Raw genomic sequence first — 23969 nt, forward strand, 5'->3', positions numbered from 1 at the left:
ACCAGACCACATGCGATTGCCTTTCCCCCAGAGCTCTTAAAATACAGTGCCCTTTGCAACTTACTCTTGCATATATGGAAGAGCAGGTTTTTGAACTTTGCCGTGAATCTTGTCCCACCTCCATAGTAGAAACATGGAATGGTTTTTCTGCTTCAGGGATGGAGCAACTGTAGACCAGGCATGACAAACTTGGCCCTCCAGATGTTTTGGGACTACAACTCCCATCATACCTGACCACTGGTCCTGTTACCTAGGGATGATGGGAGTTGTAGTCCCAAAACATCTGGAGGGCTGAGTTTGCCTATGCCTGCTGTAGACGTCCAGGTGTTGTTGGACTGCAACTCCCACCATCCCAAGTCAGCATGGCCAGTTGTCAGAGATATTGGGAGCTATAGTCCATCAACATCTGTTTAAAAGGTTTTAGGGGGGACTTTCAAAATATCCAAAGTGCCGCCATAAAAATAGAGGGCAACTATATACCAGGACTTATTGAAAGAAGGCCAGGAAGCAACAAATTCAGTAGCAGTGAATCAGATGCTTATTTGTATATCATTAGAAATGTAACTGTAAATAAGGAACATCTATTTATTTACTTACTAAATTTGTATACTGCCCCATACCCCTAGGTCTCAGGGCAGTTCACAACACAAAGTTACAATATAAAAGCACAAAATGCATAATAAAAATAATAAGAACAATTCACAATAAGAATGTATACAAACTGATAAAAATTGCACCCCCCCAACAAAACTGAACTGGACTGAAATGGCTAATAATTTCCTTTCTCTGAACAATTTGTGCTTATTAGTGACAAGACAGTCCCGGCCAAGTTCACAGGCTCTGCCAATGAAACCATGTTCCATCCCACGAGTCGCAAATTATGTTCTTCTGAAACTGGCACCAACTGGGATCATGGTGCTCCTTTCTCATCTCTCCCCTCTTTTGCCCATTTCATCTCAGTGCTTGTGCTCTTCCATAAACCAGTGGGGAAAGGTGAAGGACAAGGCCAGAGGCTAGGAAAACGGTGAACACCACTTGCATTTGAGCCAAACTAGGTTACCTGTGAGTTCTGCATAGGGCTCAGCTGGGATATCATTTGCCCTTTGTGTCTCTGCCAGAGCCATTGCCAGCTGTGCAAATGTCTTCTCGGTGCAGGAAGATTTACTGCCTAGCACACATTATGCTAATACCTCGGCAACTCTAACAGCACTGCCTGCATACATAAGGGAGAGAAAGAAGGGCACTTTAATTTCATTTTCCTTGAAGCAGCCGGCAATCACGTGGCCTCCCATCTGGCCTTTGGGATAACAACATTAGCAACGATAGCCAAGAGCTAGTTTTCTTAGCACAGGCCCTTTCAGAAGCCTAGTCTATGTTTAAAACTTTTTTCCATGCTGGTTAACTCTGTACTGTTTGTAAGGGACTGCAGCTACTGGGAGCAATTATAGGAACAGCACCTGACTGCGTCCTACCAAGTGTTGAAAAGAGGCACGGAGGAGGTAGAACAGTTTCTTCCTTCCTCACAATACACTGTCCTTTTTGTGTAAATGAGCTGCAGTCCTTGAATATAGCATCTCACATTTTTTCCATTATATTTTGCATGAGTGTTAAAACAAAAACGAGATTCAGTTGTTCTGATACATCACAAAGTGAGGAATGAGCTCATGGGTTGAGTACCTGTACCCAGTGCATCCTAGCTTAGATCCCAGATAGATTTGGGAAGATCAGTTAGGGTAAACTATGGCCATCGGATGTTGTTAGACACCAGCTCCCATCAGCTTCAGATAGCATGGGCAATGGCCAAGGATGATGGAAGTTGTAGTCCTACAACATTTGGAGGGTCACAAGTTTCCCACCTTTAGGATACACAATACTGATGAGTCAATGCTCTGAATCGGTATGAGGCAGCTTTATATGTTCTTAAGATGATGGCTCCTGACTTAATGAAGTTATGCATTTGTTAAAATGTAAAAAGTTGTTGGTGAAGGCCTGTGCAGGGTCAGGACTATGGTCAGCAGGGAATAGTACTCTTGACACTAACTTCCCCTGCATTGCGTGTGCCTTCAGACCATATTTGAGACCAACAATATCAGAATCACGGTGTTTTAGGGAAATAACATTGCTTTTCTGTCCGGCATATACTGGATGTGATGCTTTAAATCAGAAGAGAAAAGCACAAATGACACCTGCGTCAATGCAAAATGAAATGGTAACATGCTCCTACCAAGTACTAGGGCTGGGCGATATCTGGTTTTCAATATCATAATATATCACCAGCTAAATATCACGATATCTCATTATGGCAGGGGGCCCTGCTGGGCCTGCCTGTGGCAGCAAAGCACCCCACTACACCTTCTTGTGGTGTGGGAGGGTGTGCCATGCTTCCCCTGTACCTCTCCGCAGTGGGGGAGGGTGCGGTGTGCTTCCCCACAGCAGCTGAGGGCCTTGATGAGGCTCCCTGTGGTGGTGGAGGGCCTTAGAATGTAAGGAAGTAGTAGATTTAATTAAAAAAATTGAATAAACTTCCATATAATATATTTAATATATTTTCAACTAATTTTAAGAGTAGTTAAATGATTTACTAGTCAAGTTGCATCTGCTTTCCTACTCAGAGGTCTAAGTGCATGCTTAAACCCCATTGAGTTCAACTAAACTTCTACTTTCCTGGGAGTGAGCCTCATTGAATTCAGTAGGGCTTGCTTGTGCGTAGGCACACATTTGCTTGCACTGCTTACCAAAAAACACCCCATCATTCTCACATGGTAGCCAACCTCCCATTTCAGCATAAGGCAGCCAGCTAAATCTTCTCCCCTCCATTCCCCCTCTCCACAGAAGAGCCCCCCAAAAGCCCTCATCCTACCAGTCTCTCCCTTTTTATCAAAGGGAGGGCAAGCAAGCAAAAAGATAAAGGTAAAGGGACCCCTGACCATTAGGTCCAGTCGTGACCGACTCTGGGGTTGCGGCGCTCATCTCGCTTTATTAGCCGAGGGAGCCAGTGTACAGCTTCCGGGTCATGTGGCCAGCATGACTAAGCCGCTTCTGGCGAACCAGAGCAGCAGAAACGCCATTTACCTTCCCACCGGAGTGGTACCTATTTATCTACTTGCACTTTGACGTGCTTTCGAACTGCTAGGTTGGCAGGAGCAGGGACCGTGCAACAGGAGCTCACCCTGTTGCGGGGATTTGAACTGCCGACCTTCTGATCGGCAAGTCCTAGGCTCTGTGGTTTAACCCACAGGGCTACCTGCGTCCCCAAGCAAAAAGATAGTCCTCTTTAAATTAAAAAAACCCTTCCTTTTTGATATGGAGGAAAGCTTTTTGGGGGAACCAGCAACATAAACAGCACCAGAAAATAAAAATAAAAACACTTCCCCCTCTTTTTTTCACTGGTGGGGGTGACTTTGAGGGAAGAAATAGATGCTTTCCAGTTCTTTGTTTACCTTCTTTGTTTACTTTGCAGCTGGATCTTTTGATTGTCTAGCCCTGGGGGCTTGCTGCTGGATTGTTAGCAGGCTCTGCATAATTAGCTGAGTTCCAAGTGGAAAGATACCTGTGATGCTGAAAGAGTTTGCTGGTTTGTGGGAGGGCCTATCTTCATTTCTTATTAGTTAGGAGGGAAGAGGAAGCCAGCAAACAAAGGAGACAAGGTGTCTGCAAATCATCTGCAAATCATCTGTTCAGCTGAGCTACCTCCTGGGAAGCTGTCAAGTCTCCACCTTTTGTTCACCGGTATATTGCCTTGTTGAAACACTTACCACAATGTTATTTCAACGAGATGGCAATTTATCGCACAGCACTACAAAGTATTGGTTTTATCCATACCAGTAGCTACTTCAAAATCTGACAATGGGCAGAACCATGATTCTGTATGATCTCCTGCTAGTACATTCAACCTTGGATTTTCAGTTCACTTCGGGCAATTTAGAAATCCTGTAACTTATTGTAGTATCTAGAACAAAACAACAGTTTGATGGCTAGGTAGGATATATGAGAACGGAACACATCTACTTAACCAAATACATTTTATTTACAGGAATTCAGAGTAATATAAAAGGAATGGCTTTGGCATTAAATCAAAAGAATAAAAGCATATTCCTAATTTGTGCTGTTTTCATTCTAGATCTTAACTGGAGGCACAGCATATTACAACTTGCATGGTTACCATTTAAGATCTACATTTCCAAACTGCGTAGCCAGCTAAAGTAAGTTATGATTAACATTGCAATCCCATACACAGTTAACCAGGAGCAAGTTGTACTGAAATTAATGGGAATTGGGCTGAGCTGTAAATTCCATTGGCTACAACTGAACTTAAGTTATTCATCATGACTAAGTAAAGTACTGTAAATCATGGAAATAAATCATGCTGCACTCAGTGGAGCTTGCTCTTCAGTGAACGTGTTTAGGATTCCGGCTTTACTCATGACTAAATTTAGGTGGGGTGCAGCATAGGCCTAATAGAACTTAACAGCACCCATTTCTGTCACAATTGTGCGTGTGTGTGTTTGAATTAAACAAATGGGTTCTTCCCTATTTAGAGCATCTTCACGTATTCAAACCAAGGAAGCTTACAAAATATGCAAATAGGGTCTGATTCATGTTCAGAAATGGCTATAAAACTGCTTAAAATAATAATGTAAAGCAAGCTGCTGTTTTCTCTCTCTCCTGAGCCTTAAAATATTCTTACTGGTTATTGAACCAAGTAATTTCCATTTCCTTGAGTTTACTTTTCACTGGGGTATGTTGTTCTGTTTTGACTAGCTATTTTGGGGGCTCTAAATGATGGCTTTCAGTTGGCAAACACACTTGCGGCTGGGCAAGTCCTTCGTTCCCGGTTTATACCCTGCCTCCATGTTTCCACTCAGCATTTCATGTTTCTGCTGCCTGATCATCACTTTAGCCAGTCTTTGTTGACAGATGTTGCAGCTGTCTTGGTTGCATCATGGGAGTTCACAGTCACATCTGAGATGGCACATTTGTGTGTGTTGGAGGGAGGACTGATTAGGACCACCCAGCATCCACCCACAGTCGTGGCACAAATTCCAGTTTCTCAGAGTCTGCAACAGTCTTGCTCTTTTCTCCTGGTGGTGCAGAAGTCTAAAGCCAAATTCCTATTGCTTTGGCAGCTTGTATTTGCCCTTCCGATCCAAACTCTTCTTAAAGTGGATAGCGTACCAGAGGAACAAAGTTAAGCTCATCCCATACACCTAGGGTAGGTAAATAAATAAAAGACAATTAAAAACATTTTTGTTGTTTAAAAGAAATTAATTAATTATAATGGGTACTGTCCAATAGTTACATTTGTCCAAGGACTTCAACTTGGGCAGTAGAACTTCCCCTCCCTCTCTTCTCTCTGCACCCTACCCAAACCTTTGGAGGTTTGGGGGGAAATTCAGGACAAATTTGGGGGTTGGGGTGCATGGAGGGAGAAGAAGAAGAAGTTCCTTTGCAGAAGTTAAGGGGAACAACTTCACTAGACACCTTGTACAGTGGTACCTCGGGTTACAGATGCTTCAGGTTACATACGCTTCAGGTTACAGACTCCGCTAACCCAGACTAATACCTCAGGTTAAGAACTTTGCTTCAGGATGAGAACAGAAATCGCACGGCAGCGGCGTGGCGGCAGCGGGAGACCTCCGTTAGCTAAACTGTACCTCAGATTAAGAACAGTTTCAGGTTAAAAACGGACCTCCAGAATGAATTAAGTTATTAATCTGAGGTACCACCGTATTTCTCTACTGCTTTTCTACAGGTTCAAAGCGATTTCTATCAAAGCAATAAAAATACAATGCAATACAATCAAATCTATAAATAATATGGGGCCACCATATAACAGCCACCATGTAACAGTCAAAGAAACAAGATGGTCTTTAGTAAAAAGGTGTACAAGGTAGAAAAAACCCTTTAGAAAAGTCAGCTGAGAGGTAGTTTCCTTCATTTCTTCCAGGGAGTGGTTCCACAGTTTCAGAGTAATCATCAAAGTAGCTTTTGTTATTGTTCAAATTTACTGCCAACTTGGCACAGACAATAACAGCTGCTTGCTACAACTCAACTGGCAAGTGAACTTGTATGGGAAGACTCAGTCCTTATGAGCACAGACGCTCTGATCCTTGGGGTTGAAACCACATCTTCCTGGCACAAACCAGTCACCTGCAAATCAATGCCACTCACTAGAAATCTGTTTCTGAGAGAGGAAAGGAGGGAAGCGGAGGGAGAGATGTATTAGAAAAGGGTTGGGTTTTTTTGCGAGACAGAATGCTGCCACTTCTGCAGAATTATGCTGCCATCCATAAAGCTAGATTTGCACTTCTGTTTCTGTTGATTAAGGGGAAAAACAGGAAGATACCAGAGAACACAAATATTTACCATGAAGAAAATTGTAATGGTCATCAGCACAGAGACAAAAGTCATATGTTTTTTCAGGAAATTTTGGATCTCTTCTAGGCAATCCTGAAATATGAGAGAAAATAGCTTAGAGGACAAGATAATAAATGAAGGCTGTCTGCCTATGCACACTTACTTGGGAGTAAGCACCATTGAAACACAGTGGGATTTACTTCTGAATAAAAATTCAGAGAGGATCAGGTTCCATGTTTCCCTCCCCAACTCCTCACAGATTTGGAGGAAGCATGCCACCAAACAGAAGCTGCTTGAGACCAACAGTGGGATAAGGACTTCATGTCTTGCTTGTGGTCTTCCCAGGGGCATTGTCTTGGCAACTGTGGAAGTTAGGCTGCTGAACTAGATGGACTGTTTGGTCTGTTCAGATGGATAGTGGTATCATCCAGCAGGGCTCTGACATTCTCACAAAATTAGTGCTCTGCCTTCCAATAATTCCTCTCAAAATACTCATACCAGCCAGTGTGGTTTCATGGTTAGATTGGAATCTGAGAAGCCAGGGCTCCAAGTTTCTACTCAGCTATGAAGCTCCTTGACTGACTTTGGACCAGTCGCTGACCCTCAGCCTACCTTACCTCACAGGGTTGTTGTGAGGATAAAATGTGAAGGAGGAGAGCCATATACAGCATGTTTTGTTCCCTGGAGCGAAGGTGTGATATAAATGTAGATGCAGTAGCAATAGCAGCAGCAGCAGCTGTTGTTGTTGTTATTATTAACTGTTTCATAGAACTGAAAGTGTCCTGAACTATCATCTTGTTTAACTTCTAGCCCAGATGATGTCAGGAAACATCTTGGTGCCAGAGTGACAAGACCAGTTTTGCTAATACCCCAGCTGAGTAAGAACCTGAACTGATTGTACTGCAGAGCTTCCCAGCCTCACATATAATTTACCTTTTCTGTTCCCACAGCTTCTGATTGGCACATCTCTTTTTCAATCCTGCTTGCTTCTCCAAAGGGTGGCTTTTTCCCACAACAGAGAAACTGAAAGAAAGGGGAAAGCACCACTCGTATCATTGCTTTTCTTTTCCAAACAAAACCCTTAAAGAAGAGTTTTGATTGTCGTCTGTTGGTCTGTTACTGGTAAACTGCAGAGGCTCTGCCTCCTCCGCCTTAAACCCTACATTATTATAACTGCAGTGGTTGATATAATAGCTGGCCATCAGACTGAGGATTAAAGATAGGGGGGAGTATCTGACTAACTTGTTCCATTGGTGCAGCAGAACTCCCCTCCCCTGCTTTTCTCCCTTAGCAAGCGCCACACCCATTCTTAATCTGTGCCAGAGATTTAGTGGACCCACGGGGGGGGGGGGGGAGTAAGTTCTCTTGCACAAGTGGAATCTTTAAGTTGATGGAGGGACTTGGCTGTTTGCTACCCATGGTCTCCATTCATGATATTATGTGGTCAAATGCTTCTGCTTTGCTTCTCACTTGCATCTTTTATAAGTTTGATACTGCATTTCAAAAGTTGCCACTGGTTTCGTTCCCAGTGACAAACCACTCAGTCCTTCGCTCCTCACCAGTATTTTCCTTTATTTCTTGGCACGTTCTGCATTTTCCATGCAATACAACCAATGATACAATGGAACAAAAATATTGTGCATTTTTTTAGAGGCATAGCTGCAAGTGGTGTGGGAATATGGGAGAGGGCCTGGTTCATATGATGCACAATTCAGCACTGTGCAAACAGATGAATTCTGATGCAGGTTCTGTGACGTTGCACCTGGCAAATACTTAAAGCATTTTGTGGAAGTATAAATCTTATGCAACAGGGTGATGATGTTACTGGACTGCACAGCAATGCATGACGTAGGCCTCACGGAACCTCCTTGCCTGCCACTTTGTGGCACAAATTAGGAAGTGCAGGTACACCATGCATCCCTGGCTGGGTCACATTGTGTATATCCATATTATAAAAGTATGAATTTTATAACAAATAAAGGTAAGCATTCCCTTAAGGTCCAGCCATAAAGTGGTAGTTGACACATGATTTCCATAGAAGTCCCATCAAAACCTTCTGGGATAGTGAAAAGATGGTCATCTAGGTGGCTTTTTTCATTGCCCTAGTCCAGGTTCCTCAGAAATGGTGCCCCTGTTTATACCTAATTTTCTGTACAAAGGATGATGTGTCTGAGAATATCAACACTTTCCTTAAATCACCTAAGGTAATGTTTTACTAATCTGGCAGTGGTTTTGCGTTGATGGCATATACTATTTCGGGCATGAAGGACCATCGTCTTAAAAACAGCTTGTTTCATCAGCTAGGCAGCTGCTAGGGTGCAGCCAGTTCAGGTTCCTCTGGGAATTTCAAAGGCACATCTTATGATATCATAGTACTGGCAGAGTGCTGAAATTCCCTCTTCTACAAGACTCCTAAGGGGACCTGAACCTTGACCTGCATGGCATTTGGCCACAGCAAAAACTGTGGTGGTCAAAAACAAAACAAAGAAACAAAAACATAAAGGCCCTGGCTAGGTGCCCGATGATTCTCTCTTGGGCACAAAAACATGTTCTTTATAGCATAGCCATTGTGTCTGACTGATCAGTTTTGGCTCAGGAAGAAAGGAAAGCCTGACTTCTGCTGCCTTTCTTTTTTTACAGAATAGGTCAGGGCTGCAGTCCTGTACACGCCCCCCCCCCCCGCCGGGAGTTAGGCATGCATAAGGAAGGACAGTGCTTCCTTGACTCTTCCCTTCCCCAAGTCTTCACCCAATAATTGGTAGCAGAGACACAAGAGTAGATTTGTAGACATTGTTGGGAACATACATTTTTTAAATGCCCCCCACCCCGTCATTAGAAACACAAGATGTGGGTTTGAATTCTGCATGCTGGAAAACGTAAGGTTAGCGTAGGAAAAAGAAAGGAGGAGTCCATATAGTAAAAGAGCACGTGTTGATTTTCCCCTATGGCTCCAATTAGATCTTTATCAAAAACAGCTCCCACAGTGCAAAGAATCTGGAATTTCCTTTAGTCAGCTATCTGGAGAGGAGAAGCATACCTCTCTGTCTCTCCCTCCCCAACAAACATTCCCTCAACGCTGCTCTCTCTCCTGCACTCATCCACAAAGCTGCTATTTTTTTTTATGTTCCTTGCTCCTTGCTCCAGGAACGGTGGGGCTTCCCCGAGTTGCTCCCTGCTGCAAAGTTCCACCCGCTCATGGAATGCCCTTCTCTCTTACTCTGCTATTCTTCTCAGGGCAGTTTCATTGGTGCAGCATTGTCTCCTCCATAAGCAGCAGTATAAGGAAGAGCAGGAATTCAAGTGTTGTAGCACCATACAATTATAGCACATCCCCATTACCCCTCACAGAGATGCAGTTCCCAGCACTCTCAACCAACTACAGTTACCACCTTTATATTTATTCCTTCCTTCATTCTTATTATTTGCATTGGGTGTTGGTGGTATGTCCTTTAAATGTGGCTGAGGGCCAAACTAGATGGAGGTAGTTTGGCATAAGATAGCTGGGCTATGATTTTAACCAATAGCTGGCATGGGATGGTGTGGAGGAAGCACAAAACTGGGACTGTGGCCTAGTGAGAGGTAGGCTTTAACCCTTTGGCTCCACCAATGGGAGATTTCCTCCCACTGTGAATATCAGCTGCAAGGGCTATGTGTGTGATTCCGAACAGGACTACAGCTGGGCCAGAGAATCCAAGCCCTCCTTCTCCCCAAGCTACAATTCCAGTCCAGCATCTCCCTCCCATGTCGGCTATCTGTTAAATGAAAAACAGCTGTGCAAAACCAGACAGTAGGATGAATGTCGCATCTCGTTTGGTCCTGAGCAGGCCCACGTGAAGAAATTTTACTGCTTGAAGCAAAGGACAAGATGGCGTCCCTTCCGCTATTCTATATACAGAAGTCAACTGGATTGGCAGTTGAGTTTTGCTTCAACACTAGTGATAGGATAGTATCTTCCACTGTGCCAGAGAACAGGCAAGCTTAGTGGCTTCAGGAATAGGCCATCTAGCAAACAAAGAGGGAAATGACGGACGGTTCCAGGAGCAGCCGCCAGGGGACTGGCACTGCTCCCCCAGCACCTGCTACCTGAAGCTATTGACTCATTCTGGCTAGTGGTAGGCTAGTTGCCTTTGAGTTTGTTATGTAACCTACTGTTTCAGAGGGGTCAGAATTTAACAGATAGCACGAACCCCCATCCCAAACTTGGAAACAGATATGGGGCATAATAGAACAAAGTTAAAACGTGCTATGTCATGATTGCTTACACAATATCAGCGTAGGCAGCCAAGGAAAAATTTCAGCAATTCTCCAGGACCTTTGATGCTTACCACAATGGAGGAGGGTGTTTCACCCTCATTGGTCTTGCCAACTGCTAATCCATTTCTCCAAGCAAGTCATTGGGAAGAACTAAATAGCCTGTGCTCCAGTCAGGGGTGTAGCGTTGTCCGCAAAGGCCCGGAGTGGGGAGTGCATGAGCTGCTACCCCCCTGTGAGGATGGAGCATGCCACCCCAGCCCTCATCGCTGCCTGGTGGGGGCAGGGTGTGGAGGGTGAAGAACACCAGGTTCTAAATCCTAGAAACTGGTTTATGTGGAACGGCCCCTAGAGTATAGACCAAAATGTGCAGGCAGATCACCGTTTTGTGGATGGTATGTAGCTCCTGTCTCCTGGTGTTGGAAGAGTTGCTTCTCACATCTTCATACACGATGTCATACACATCCATCATGGCATCTTCAGCCTACAGGGAAGACATGCCCATAAGAAGAATTTCTACATGTCAGCCATCCTTTAAGGAATGATCTCATAAACAGACAGTTGTGCTGGGTTTGCTATAATTGTTTCCGAGTGCAGAATAAATACAGAATATAACACAGGGTACAGAATTCAGTTTCCTGAGAATCAGAGTTGTTTTCTTTTTGAAAAAAGTCTACTTTCAAGTCCTTGTGGGCTATGAAAGAAATGTTTAGAAGTGTGTGGACAATGCCAGCTAAAATCTCAGAAATCATGATGATGATGATGATAATTTATTTATTTATTTATACCCCGCCCATCTGGCTGGATTTCCCCAGCCACTCTGGGCAGCTTCCAACAAAAGAGTAAAAATACATTCAAAACATCAGTCACTAAAAACTTCCCTAAACAGGGCTGCCTAGCGGTCCTGAGCACATTATGCAACCAAGTCAGAGAAAACTGTTCAATTATGCAAACTTGCTCAATTTTCAGAATAATAATGATGCATAATTCAGTTTTCTTTGGATAGTGTTTGGATTAACTAGGTATAGAACTGCAATGCATTTAGTTCAAAGTGCAAGCAGCCCTGCTCTTGAAACTGGATGAAAACACTGCAGTGAATATATATTTACAGATTTATTTATTTGTTTAAAATGTTTCACAGCCTAATGATACCACCCTGAACAAATTTGCCAATGGTACACTGCCGATTTAGAATTCAACGCATGAATGACAATCTACCAGTGCAAAACGAATATGCGCCCAAGTACATAAATTTACAAGATTGATTCAGAAATGAAAAGAGCAGGAATTAGTTTGGCTTTGCTGCAACAGGGAACTCACAGGAACCTCCAAACATATTTCAGTAATGGTTAAAGCTTCGGTTATCACCGCAAACTCAGTGGGAAGCATAAATGGATTCTCACCATTATGCAGAACAGACATTGCTTGTTCTTCTGAAATTTAGAGTCTTAATGTCTCCAAGAAGTAAGCCAAGTGCCTGGAGATTACTGTTTGTTTATGGGGTTATGCCTTTGCCAGAGAACACACTTCCCATGTTCCTGTTTGCTAAGCCCACCTTCTTTATTGTCATGCCAAGTGGCAAAAATAAATTCGCCACACATTCAACTAGATATAGTATTTAGGGGAGTGGCAATATTCTCACCAGGGACACGGGTGGCGCTGTGGGTTAAACCACAGAGCCTAGGGCTTGCCAATTAGAAGGTCGGCGGTTCGAATCTCCGCGATGGGGTGAGCTGCCGTTGCTCGGTCCCTGCTCCTGCCAACCTAGCAGTTTGAAAGCACCTCAAAGTGCAAGTAGGTGAATAGGTACTGCTCCGGCAGGAAGGTAAACGGCATTTCCATGTGCTGCTCTGATTTGCCAGAAGTGGCTTGGTCATGCTGGCCACATGACCCGGAAGCTGTACGCCGGCTCCCTCGGCCAATAAAGCGAGATGAGCACCGCAACCCCAAAGTCGGCCACGACTGGACCTAATGGTCACGGGTCCCTTTGCCTTTTTAACTAATATCACCACTTGTTGGGATGTAATATACAACCAGGTCAATGATGGCCAATGATCCTCTGTTTTCACCCCCATTAAGTAGCGAATCAAATGTTTTCAGAAGAATGTAAAGCACTGCAGTTTCTGGGAAATTTGAATCATTGTGTAGCAATCAGAGAAAGACAATTGATCTTGGCATTATCAGGGAGTTGGGTGGATTCCATTTCTTTTATTCCTTTACCCTTCCCTTTTCTTTCCTATTGATTTGTGCAGGCCTCAAGGCAAATTGTAGCTTTTCAGAACAGAAAACTCAATAATGCAGGGAACAGAATTGAGGGAAGCAATCAGAGGTGAGACATCCACTGAAACCACATGAAAAGTTTCTCCTAATTTCAGCTGCTTTCTTACCTCAACCCCGACCCTGAATTTATTATCCAGGCATTAAGGATCTCTGAATTAGAAAATAAGATTGAAAAAGCATACCACATATTTATTGCACTCCATAGATTCAACACATAGAATTATAAGGTTAGGCATGTACTAAAAATTCATTCTAGTGTTGGTTTTCATGTGCCATGTTTAGGGATTGGCAAATGTGTAAATTTTTGTTTCTCTCAGTTTCTATTTTTTCCATTCATAAGTTCAGCTCTTCACATTTCCCCATCAGTTTGCATTTTAAGAAAGAAGTCTTTACAAACATTCACCAGCCATCTGGTGCAAATTCTTCGTCATATATCCATAAAGGTAAAGGTAAAGGTACCCCTGCCCGTACGGGCCAGTCTTGCCAGACTCTGGGGTTGTGCGCCCATCTCACTTAAGAGGCCAGGGGCCAGCGCTGTCTGGAGACACTTCCGGGTCACGTGGCCAGCGTGACATCGCTGCTCTGGTGAGCCAGAGCTGCACACGGAAACGCTGTTTACCTTCCCGCTGGTAAGCGGTCCCTATTTATCTACTTGCACCCGGAGGTGCTTTCGAACTGCTAGGTTGGCAGGCGCTGGGACCGAGCAGCGGGAGCGCACCCCGCCGCAGGGATTCGAACCGCCGACCTTTCGATCGGCAAGTCCTAGGCGCTGAGGCTTTAACCCACAGCGCCACCTGCGTCCCCCATATATGCCTATGCAATTCCGCCATTTTTTGCAAAGCAATTTCTCCAGACATAGTGCATTTTGTATGTTCTTTTACACTTTACCTCAGTACATGCATTTTTGTACACATAACATGGCTTGAGAACTGCACTGCAAAATTCAGAGAAATGCAAATTTTGAAACGTAGCTGTCTTTTGGTTCTCATATTCTCACAGAAAGTATGGCTTAAGCAAGTTCACCTTTAAATGTAAAGTGAACTTGAATTTATCCCCCATGCTTATTCACATTAAAGGGTTTCAAAATGAGCCAAAGGGGAATAAAAATAGGATGTGGGGAGCCATTTTGTTGCCAGCCTGTCTTTTTGTAGAAGTGGCTTCATAATGGCGATGGTGGAGTAAAGCAGAATTTCCCCAGCATGTGTGTTGCTTCCCACAACTGCGTGGGCAAACAGCTGACAACTGCATTCCCACCGACTGATCTGTTGGTCCTGACATGTGGTGTACCTATAATCTTCCCAGGGCGAAAACATGAGGTTATAGGCAATATAATCAGTAGCACAGCAGGCATTGTTAGAAACACAGGGAAATTAGCCATGTGTTCATAAAAAGTCAGATGGATAATGAGGCAAAAAACAAAAACCAGCTGCAATAAAAATGGCTGCCTCTAGAACTGTTCCTAGTACGTGATCTACTGCTATGTCTGCAGATCAGTTGGGGCCTTGAGATAGGGAGTTGGGAGCGAACCCTTTGCACCATCACTGATTTCTCACCCTCAATCTTCTGCCTGAAGCCACTGTTAGTTGTGAGATAGGAAAATGCGGAGGGTACAAAAATTATGCTCAACTATTTTACCCTTCACAGCTGCTTCTCAGGGCGTTCAGAGTTAAGAAAAGAGTATGCGTTTGGGAGGGAGGTTCTCTCCCCTGTCCCTCAGCCATAATATTCACCAGATTTCCCCTCTCCTTCCATGACTGTTATCGAGGTTGCAATGACACAATGGAGACATATTCAGGATATTCTATTGAAAACAGGTAGTTCCTCAGAAGCCTTTGGTGAAGGACTGTTGACAGCTTTCTAGAGGTTCATGTATATCCAGATGACCCCCAGCTACATGTTTATTGACATGCTCAAATAATCCTAGAAAAGGTGTATGAGTGATGGTACTTCTCCAGAAACATTGATTCTTCTCCTGATACATGAGCAACTACTCATTAAAAACCATTCCACGAAACCAAAAACCAAATGAACCTAAAACAGATTATTATTTTACTCCACATTTAGCCATTTTCAGTTGTAGGGTAGCCAGAAAACTGAAGAGAAGGCCTACAATATCCCTGGCACAAGCCAAACATCTCTCCCTCTGCAGGTAGACCACCCAAGGCACCTTGTTGCTCAATTTTGGTTCAATTATGAACCAAATATCTTGAATGGTATTCAACTAAGTTTTACTCAAAGCAGACCCATCAAAACCAATGGGTCTAACCTAGCCATGTTTATTACATTCAGTGAGTCATGGGGTCAGAGAGAGTTGAACACGACTAAGACAATTAAACAACAAGGTTTTGTTGAATGGAGGATTGCAGAGTTGCTGATTTTTATTGCTTATTCTTATACACATTGTCTTGTTTTATGTTTTTAATATGTTTCTGCTTTTCAATTGATTTTGACTATTACCTTGAATATTTAATTAGAATCGCAAGGAAAACAATAACAGCATAAACTGTACTGCATGGAAATTCTGCTAAGACAAAGCCAGGAGACATGTTGGAACAAGGGTTGTTTGGAACACATTATGACTTCCATCTTGATTGGCCTGGCTACTTGGCGGGAAGCTCTCCAACAACAGTGCAGCACATGTGAAGAGAGGCCCCAAAAGAGTCTGGTCCAGAGGCCATTACAATATGTGCAAGTAATTCTCCTGACTTGTTTGAACACAGAATTATTTTGTGTGTGGCACCACTCTCAGAAAAATTAAAGAATGCATGTATTGCTACTGTTTGACTGTGGTGGCCAAGGGTAATAAACTAGGTGTGGAGAGCTCTTTTTCTGTCAAGAGTGCATTCACTCAGGAGTAAATGTTCAGGCCTGCATGAAGCCCAGAGCCAAAAGTGAGAGCAACCACTCCATTTTCCCTCTCTCTTTCTGCCATCCCCTTTTCCCTCTCCCTCCCCACTTGGTGGGCTGCCAGAGGAGGAACAGATCACTGTTGCCAAAGGTCTAAACTTATTGTTTGCAGAGTGTTTTCCCCTACTACTGCCTCCATCGCTCCATAAGTTGCCTCTCTGTTTTTTTTACACCTTCCTTCTGTCCCTCTGAGGTCCCACACCTGCATGAGATTAGCTGTGGGTCATATGCAGCCTCAGGTTCCTCCAAAATAAACCAAGAGTCCCTTTCGTAGCATAGACTGAAGCACCCAGAATGCAGCTTTCCCCCTTAAGGCAGGGGTAGGGTGTATTTTACAGGGAGATCTTAAGGTCACTCAACCTCCACAGGCCATTTTGACAGGTGGCTGCCACCCATCAACCTATCACCTGACATCACCACCACATTTTCCTTTGCCTGCTAAGCAGTTAGAAATCAAGCCAGTCTGAGAAAGTCACAGGGCTTTGAAAGAACTGACAACCAGCTGATCGTCAGTGCCTGCAAATCACACTGTAGGTAGGGAGCAGCTTATTTACCTGTCTGCCACCTGACAGGTATAGGGAAGGTGCCTGTGGCTTGGGGGAAATGGCCTCATTAGGTTCATGGGCTGGAGATGGCCTGCTGCTGCCAGGGGGTATCACTAGTTTATTGATTCATAGCTCTTGTATTTCTTCCTTCCTCCAAAGCTGTGCATAGGTCAGAGCTGTACATTTTCTGAGTTCTATGCAACTAGAGTGTTTTCTTTTGAAAGTGGCGGCGTCTGAGGGCCACCTCAGATGTTATATGAAAGAGTCAAAACCTTGATGCATTTTAATAGGGCTTGTTCATCACATTTTTATAAAAATGAGGAAGAAAGGGGAAGCCTATGCATTGCAGAAATCGCCGTATCGCTCAGAAGCCTATGGATTCTCCTTGTGTTTCCTTAGGGATGTGCCATATTTTTCCTGCATCCTTTGAAGGGAATTTTCAGGCTGGAAAACACACAATAAGCAGACATCCAGGAATTGTGATTGGTTGGGGATTGTACGCTTCCACTAGGCGCCTGTTTTCTGATTGATAATATAAATGTCCCTCAAAAGTTACAGAAGAAAAGGGTTGACTTGTCTTTAGCAGGAATGTTTAATGTGGCCCTGAAATCAAGAAGAGAAATTACCTTGAAGTAAATGTATGTTTGGGTTGAAGAGGAAGCTACGGTACTTTATAAACAATTCCCTGGTCCTGCTTTGCCAATGGAACCTGCTGTTCTACACCACAAGTGATTAATATCTAAGCTAACCAAATGAGCTGTGTATAAATTAAAGCAAACACTGGCTAGAACTATATGGGGAAAATGGAAAAAACCTCCCTTCACCTCAGTTGCTTTCAACTACATGTGGGTTGTTCATCCATGCATTCATCATTACATTTATATCCCATCTTTCCTCCATGGAGCACAAAGTGGCTGGGGAAGCCCAGCCAGATGGGCAGGGTATAAATATTAAATAATAATAATTATTACATGGTTCTCTCGCTTCTCATTTGATCAGAGGTGCCGTTTGGCCACACTGGGTGCTGGAACCACAGGGGGCGCTGCAACAATGATGCAGAATGGAGTGTGATAGGTGTGGCGGGCACTGAATTTTAGCATCACACAGAGCGCTACTGAAGTTTGAGATCCCAAAGTCCACCACTGATTTGATCCTCACAACCCCGTGAGGTAGGTTAGGCAGAGAGCGAATGGCCCAGGGTCACCCAGTGAGCTTCATGGCTGAGTGGGGATTTGAATCATGTTCTCCCAAGTCCTAGTCTGACATGCTAACCACTACACCACACCATTTGGGCTACGCCATTTATTATTAAATGTGCACTACTCACATTTCTCCTTCTTTTAAAACAATTCCTAAAGCAGAAACTTCAGCTTCCTTCTTGTGGAAGATTTTTCTTAGTGCACTGGACCACTGCTTTCCCACTTCTTGCATATGATTTAAGTATTTTAAACATAACATAAATTACGTGAAAATTTTGATGGCATTGCAATAAATTGCCAGCTTTCTATTCTAAGTCCTAATAAAATAATCTATTGTGCAAGGACATTCATGTTATAGTTTACGTTTGACTGTTGCCTTTCCCCTCTTGTTTTTATTTTCAAAAGTGACAGTGTATGGGTTCATGACATATTACAGAGCATATGATATATGCACATGCACTAATTCCCTTGTCTACAGAGCTCACAATCTAATTAGGCTGCTAGGATGATATACAGAAGAGAAGCCATGGAAGGAAGGCCAAGAGAGAAAATAAGAGTGTTCAGTGGAAGTGTACTGAACTCATCCTCTTTTACCCTGTTAAACCCCAATTGTTAAATAAGGTCACCACCAACTATTGTCATATGTGACAGGCCATAATGAGAATTGGAATAATGAATCGTATTCACCAGAGCTATAGGGATGTGGTGTTGCTTGGTTTGTGGTCTGTCTTGTATTTTTGTAATGATTTATATGGTTATTTCCACATTGATAGCTGGTCTAATTCAATGAAGAAAAATCAGTGTAATATATATATATATATATATATATATATATATATATATATATATATATATATGCAGGTTTTGGTGTCCTCGGGTGTCTTCCCGTGTAAAAGTTGGGGTGTCTAGGCGACGTTTCGACGAGGTCTCACTCGTCATCTTCAGGCTGGTGCTTTCGGCTTCTTGTTACTGGAACAGAGCAGGATCTCAGTGTATGAGTTCCTATAAATACACTGAGATCCTGCTCTGTTCCAGTAACAAGAAGCCGAAAGCACCAGCCTGAAGATGACGAGTGAGACCTCGTCGAAACGTCGCCTAGACACCCCAACTTTTACACGGGAAGACACCCGAGGACACCAAAACCTGCATTCCTGTACCCGTGAAAATCTACGAAAGCATATATATATATATATATATATATATATATATATATATATATATATATATGGACTAAAACCAATTTTGTTCTCCGTACGCTTCTCCACATATTTATTAAATATAATGTTCAGCCCAGCCAAAGCTGGTATTGCCAGCTGATTGCTTTATAAAGGTTCAACTGTCGTAAAAAATTGCCTGTTTATAAATTGCATATAGCGGACAAAATGTTGTTTATGACATCTGGCTTTAGGAGAAGGCAAACCATTGAAAAAAAAGACACAAGGTTTTCTTAATCACCAATAAGCTATTGTTGGGAAAAGTATAAGGAGAGGCAGCAGAAGCGTTTTGCTGCTCCATGGTAATAATATCATAACAAAAGCCATTGTATTGACCTTATTCAGAGGAGGAGACCCAGACTGAGTGGATCCTCTGACCACAACATCGTTCTTAATATAAGAGGATGATATTTAACATCACTATGAGAGGTGATGCAGATAAAATGTGCATCACAAATTAAGAAAGGTATAAACTAGTCTAATGAAGAAAATCGCTGGGACACAACTTTCCCAAGATACCTATAGAAATGACAGGAAAGGGCATATTGGGGCGGTTGAATAGCTCTGTATGTAAAAAAAAAAAAAAAGTCTATTTGAATAGAGACCTATCAAATAGAAATCCTGAGAGGAGTAAACTCCTCTGCAAAACCTTTTGTGTGGAATAACCAAAGCTAAAAACTAATTTAGTACTTTAGACATATTACTCACCTGGCCAAAATGGCAAGGGTGATCTTGAAACAGAAAAAGAGGTTAGGGGGGCAGACAATGGAGAAAGTGTTACAATAATGGGCAACCAACTACCCACACATGAACTGAGTGCATGCATGCTTGGCTTATTACAAAGAGACAGTGGAGGATGGTCTATCAAAGCAAATGGGGAGCTGCCCCATCAAACTTGGTCTGAAATCAACCAGCACCCCCCCCCCCCCGCTGCCAGCTTCTTCCTGACCTAGTTTCATTGCCACCATTAGTAGGGAGAAGGATGGAGATAAAATCAGAATTAGTTGGCTCTGCCTTGTCATTGGCTCTGGCTCCACCAAGTATTGGCCTCTCTGCCTTCCTCTCCACCAGTCCCAATGGGCACCAGCCACCACTGCAGAGAGACAACATTTCTAGATAATGAACCATCTAGGAAGGATGCAGACCTGGACAATCCTTAGTGTTGTCTGGAAGAATCAGCATGGCTTCTGCAAAGTCCTGCTTACCAAGTTTTGAATTCTTTGAAAAGCATGTTGCTGGGGTTATTCTATGGATAGTGTATACTTGGAGATCTTTGAGTTCCCTAAAATGAGGTGAAGGATTAGGCTGTGCAAAAATGCTTTAAGGGCCTTGTCCAAATTCTTTTGAATTTAAGAGATAATAATAATAATAATAATAATAATAATAATAATAATAATAATAATAATAACAACAACAACAACAACAACAACAACAACAATAATAATAATAATAAAATTGTTATTTATATCCTGCCCTCCCCAGCCGAAGCCGGGCTCAGGGTGGCTAACAACAATAAAATAATACAACATTCTAAAATCATTTCATTATAAAATTAATTCAAATCAAATTAATGGCAACCGTAGGGCTAGAGTTCTATGAAGATTGCCAAAGGAGGTGAGTCAGGCTGTGCCCTGGCCAAAGGCCTTACAGGCCCTGCGGAAAGATGTTAAGTCCCACAGGGCCCTAGTCTCTTGTGATGTAGTCGTTTATGCCTCTCCTGGAAAAATGTGGTATTTTATGCCTCTCCTGGAAAAAAGGCTCTGTGCTCCTCTTAAAAGAGCTGCCTTTCTTTTTCCACAGTAACAGGCTGGCCCTATTGCTTTCTTTAAAATTTATGAAAGCCTCGGTAGAGTTTTATTTTCCATTAATAGGCAGTCAATTCTACCTACCCTTTTAGTTCTCTTCAATACTGGGTTGAGATATTTGGCTATCATTTCAAACCAAAATGGGTCTTTCTGATCCCATGGGGGTAAAGGCTGTAAAAGCTAGCAAGATGTTCCCAGTTCAGGCTGCTCAGCAGTTATCAGAGTGGAACGTCAGGAAGAGAAAGGGATCTATTGTCTTCCCTCTCAGGAATGTGTCTGAAAAGCATTAAATAATCTTGAGAGACACATTCAGGGATACCTCCTTTCTAATGCAACTGTAAAGAGTTAGGAGAATGCTTTCCAATGCCATTTGAAGTAGCTTGGATCGGAAGGCACAATAAATGAAGTGCCAAACATATTTGAAAGGCAGAAAGAATTTAGGGGAAAAAACAGGGAATGTGGTAAAACTTAGTGGTTAGCCATCCTTTGAAATCTGTACTTCCCTGAATTTGCAATGCAGCTCTTCAGCCAAATGAAGTGTACAAAATTGCATATACTAGGGTAAAGTGTGCATTAAAAATGTGCAATAAAATGCATATGTTAGTGGAAATAACATTAAAAAATGCATTCTATTGGGGAATTAAGGGAAATTCACACTAAAATGCTAGTAAATTTTCACAAGGTTTTTTTATTATTATTTTAAAAATGCAAATGGATGTGGAAATGTGAAGAACTAAATTTAAGACTGGAAGAATGAGAGACTGAAACCAAAATAGATGTACTTGCCCATGCCAACCTGCAGCATGTGGGAAGCTGTGGTGTGTCTTCTGCATGTCCTCTGCATCCCCTTGGCCTAATTTACTACATCCCTAATTTCAAGCAGCCTACAGAGATGGAGTGTCAGAGTGTCAGATAGACAGACAGAAAGACAGAGAGGAGAGGAGAGAGAAGACCACATTCCAGGGCCAGTGTGTGTGTCTCCAAGGCCTGTGGAGAACCTCCAGCACCAACACCACCCGGTGTACAGAGCTAGGAAACAAATAAATTTCACAGATCTATCAATCGGGGCATTGCATTTTGGACAACTTGAAATGGCAAGCAGCCACTGCAGATGGGAAATGGATTTTCCTTCTGTTGTCACTGCTGCCCACCATTAAAATGCATCTGGGGGCCTGGCAGGGAGAGTGGCGAATGGCGGCATGGCCAAGTCAGGCCGGTGAGCACCCTCCTCACTCCCAGTGGTTGATTGCTGCTGCTAGACCTGCCCTACTACCTGATCCCAAAAACCATCCCTTCAGCAGGTGAGTGCACTGAAACTGTGTACATGCAGTCTGTTTATGTATGCAATTTAGGGGCAGGGACAGTAGTTCGACATGGGCATCAGAAGAGGGTATCTGTTGTTGTTGTTTAATCGTTTAGTTGTGTCCAACTCTTCATGACCCCATGGACCAGAGCACGCCAGGCACTCCTGTCTTCCACTGCCTCCCGCAGTTTGGTCAAACTCATGCTGGTAGCTTCGAGAACACTGTCCAACCAACTCCCTCCTAAAACCAGCCTCTCAGGGAAGTATGCAGAAGAGGGAGGAGGTGCTGTGAACAAAAGCTCCCATATGTCCCACCCTTCTCTGAAGCTTCAGTAGTAAACGTAACAGTTTTAATGACTGCAATGCTCAACCTTAGTTGGGAGGATAGTGTATCTAGCTCTGCCTGCTGCCTCCTGGAAAACATTGCTCTCACTCTGCAAACTATAATCTACCCCCAAGTTTGAGAACCACTGGCTTAAAGCACAAAGAAACACAAAAGTTACCAAAAAAAATCTAAAGATAAAGCCAAGCATAAACCACCAGCAACGCTGAACTGATTTCCCACAAATATGATTGTTCCATTCGACCCACCTGTACCTATTTGGACAGGTAAATATAGGAGTGGAATATATAAGGTGAATCCACTGACCTTAGCTATCACCGACTGAGGAACAGCATTATTGAATGCAGTTGGATTTAAGGCGTAACTTTCTTATCCCTAGATAAATGGAGCGCTTCATAATCTATTAAGTTAGAGTGCTTTCTGATAATTAATTCCCTTGTGGCAGAACACTGCTTGTATAGGCCAAAACAGCCGCTATTAGATACTCAAGCAATGGCTTACAAAAAGCTCTCCATATTAGCAGCTGTCAGCGAGAGATGGATTATTAGCTGGGATGCCAGATCATCTGTTTGCTTGTTGTTTTAATATTCAGCAATCCCATGTGCTTTCCATCTGGACTGCCACTAGAATCGAGCACAACAGCTCTGAAGGCAATATCTCATTCATTACACTATTTCAGAAGCTTCTGTAGACTCGCCAGGGATTAATCACAGCACAATGTCAGACAGTCCATCGGAGATCCCAGCGCAGTAAGAAGTGGACACACCTATTTTGGGGCGGTCAAAGGATCATACTTTTGCTCAAGCATTTGAAAGGGAGGAGGGCCTCATTGCTGTCTGATGGAAGATGCAGGTGATTCCTGATATTTAGATGACCTGATTAGCCTATTTCTAGGAGAGTGCTCCTTCCACTGGCTGCTTTCCCCTACAAGTCTTCTTGCCCTAGTTCTGAGTGAAGAATCCAAGCATTTTGAGCAACTCTCTCTTTTAGTGGAACCTGCTTTTCATATGTTTGGGGTCTCCGCATTTGCCCAGCTTTTTGTCTCATGTACTGTTGACTGACCGAATGCAACGTCCAGTTCCCCAGCCCACTTTCCAAAAATTGCGCACATACCCTCTAATATCGAACAACCTTTTTAAAAATTCAGTTTCAATGTTTGTTTGTTTTTAATACCCCTCAGCCAACTTCTTGTTACCATGCAGAAGTGGAGATGGGTACATGCCATCAACATCTTAATAGAGCCATGCTGCTGAAGCTGTGGAAGGTCTCTCCCAGTGGCTTGGCATTGTGTCAACATATTTTTCCTGCATGCAGAGCCTGTGTTTATATATTCCTGCAACAGCATTATAATTCTAGGCCAGTTTTCGTTTATTTGTAAGCATTTACAGGCAATGACAGCATACAAGCAGAGCTTTGCGGGATCCTGTCTTCTGCTATGAACACATGGACATAGCTTCTTTACACCTTGTATTTATCCTGATAACTCTTGTCAGCCACACAGCTGGCCACAGCCTTATCTCTAAAGTGCAGCTTGCTACTTAGCAACACATAAAATGCATGAGTAATACTAGATCTGTCATGCTTTCGGCTGCCAATTGTGGCAAGGAACATGGATCTAGAGATGGAGATCTATTTTAGTATCGCCACCAATCCTATTTTAGAACTGAACCAGAAAGGTGATTGTGAACCACTGATTTGTGAACCATTTCTTTCTGAACTATTTATTAGCATAAGATATTTCAGTGGCATGTTGATACTCTTTCAA

General features: G+C 43.0%; 1 protein-coding gene across 2 annotated transcripts in view; it reads right to left on the minus strand.

Annotated features, from left to right (window-relative positions):
• Window positions 1-4008: 4008 nt before the first annotated feature.
• The window catches only part of TSPAN32 (tetraspanin 32), a 37502-nt gene continuing 17541 nt past the window's right edge, over window positions 4009-23969 (minus strand). Inside the window, exons 7-10 of one of the 2 annotated variants that reach the window (XM_081904595.1) lie at window positions 10991-11092; window positions 7291-7380; window positions 6367-6450; window positions 4009-5207 (exon numbers count right to left, since the gene is read on the minus strand). In XM_081904595.1, the coding sequence (XP_081760721.1) occupies window positions 5112-5207; window positions 6367-6450; window positions 7291-7380; window positions 10991-11092 (372 nt within the window). In that variant the 3' untranslated portion in view covers window positions 4009-5111. Of the gene's footprint in view, window positions 5208-5663; window positions 6451-7290; window positions 7381-10990; window positions 11093-23969 lie in introns of those variants that run through there. The other variant, XM_081904594.1, reaches the window with a different exon arrangement.

Source organism: Podarcis melisellensis, assembly GCF_964234715.1.
Source record: "Podarcis melisellensis genome assembly, chromosome: 1".
Classification (NCBI taxonomy): domain Eukaryota; kingdom Metazoa; phylum Chordata; class Lepidosauria; order Squamata; family Lacertidae; genus Podarcis; species Podarcis melisellensis.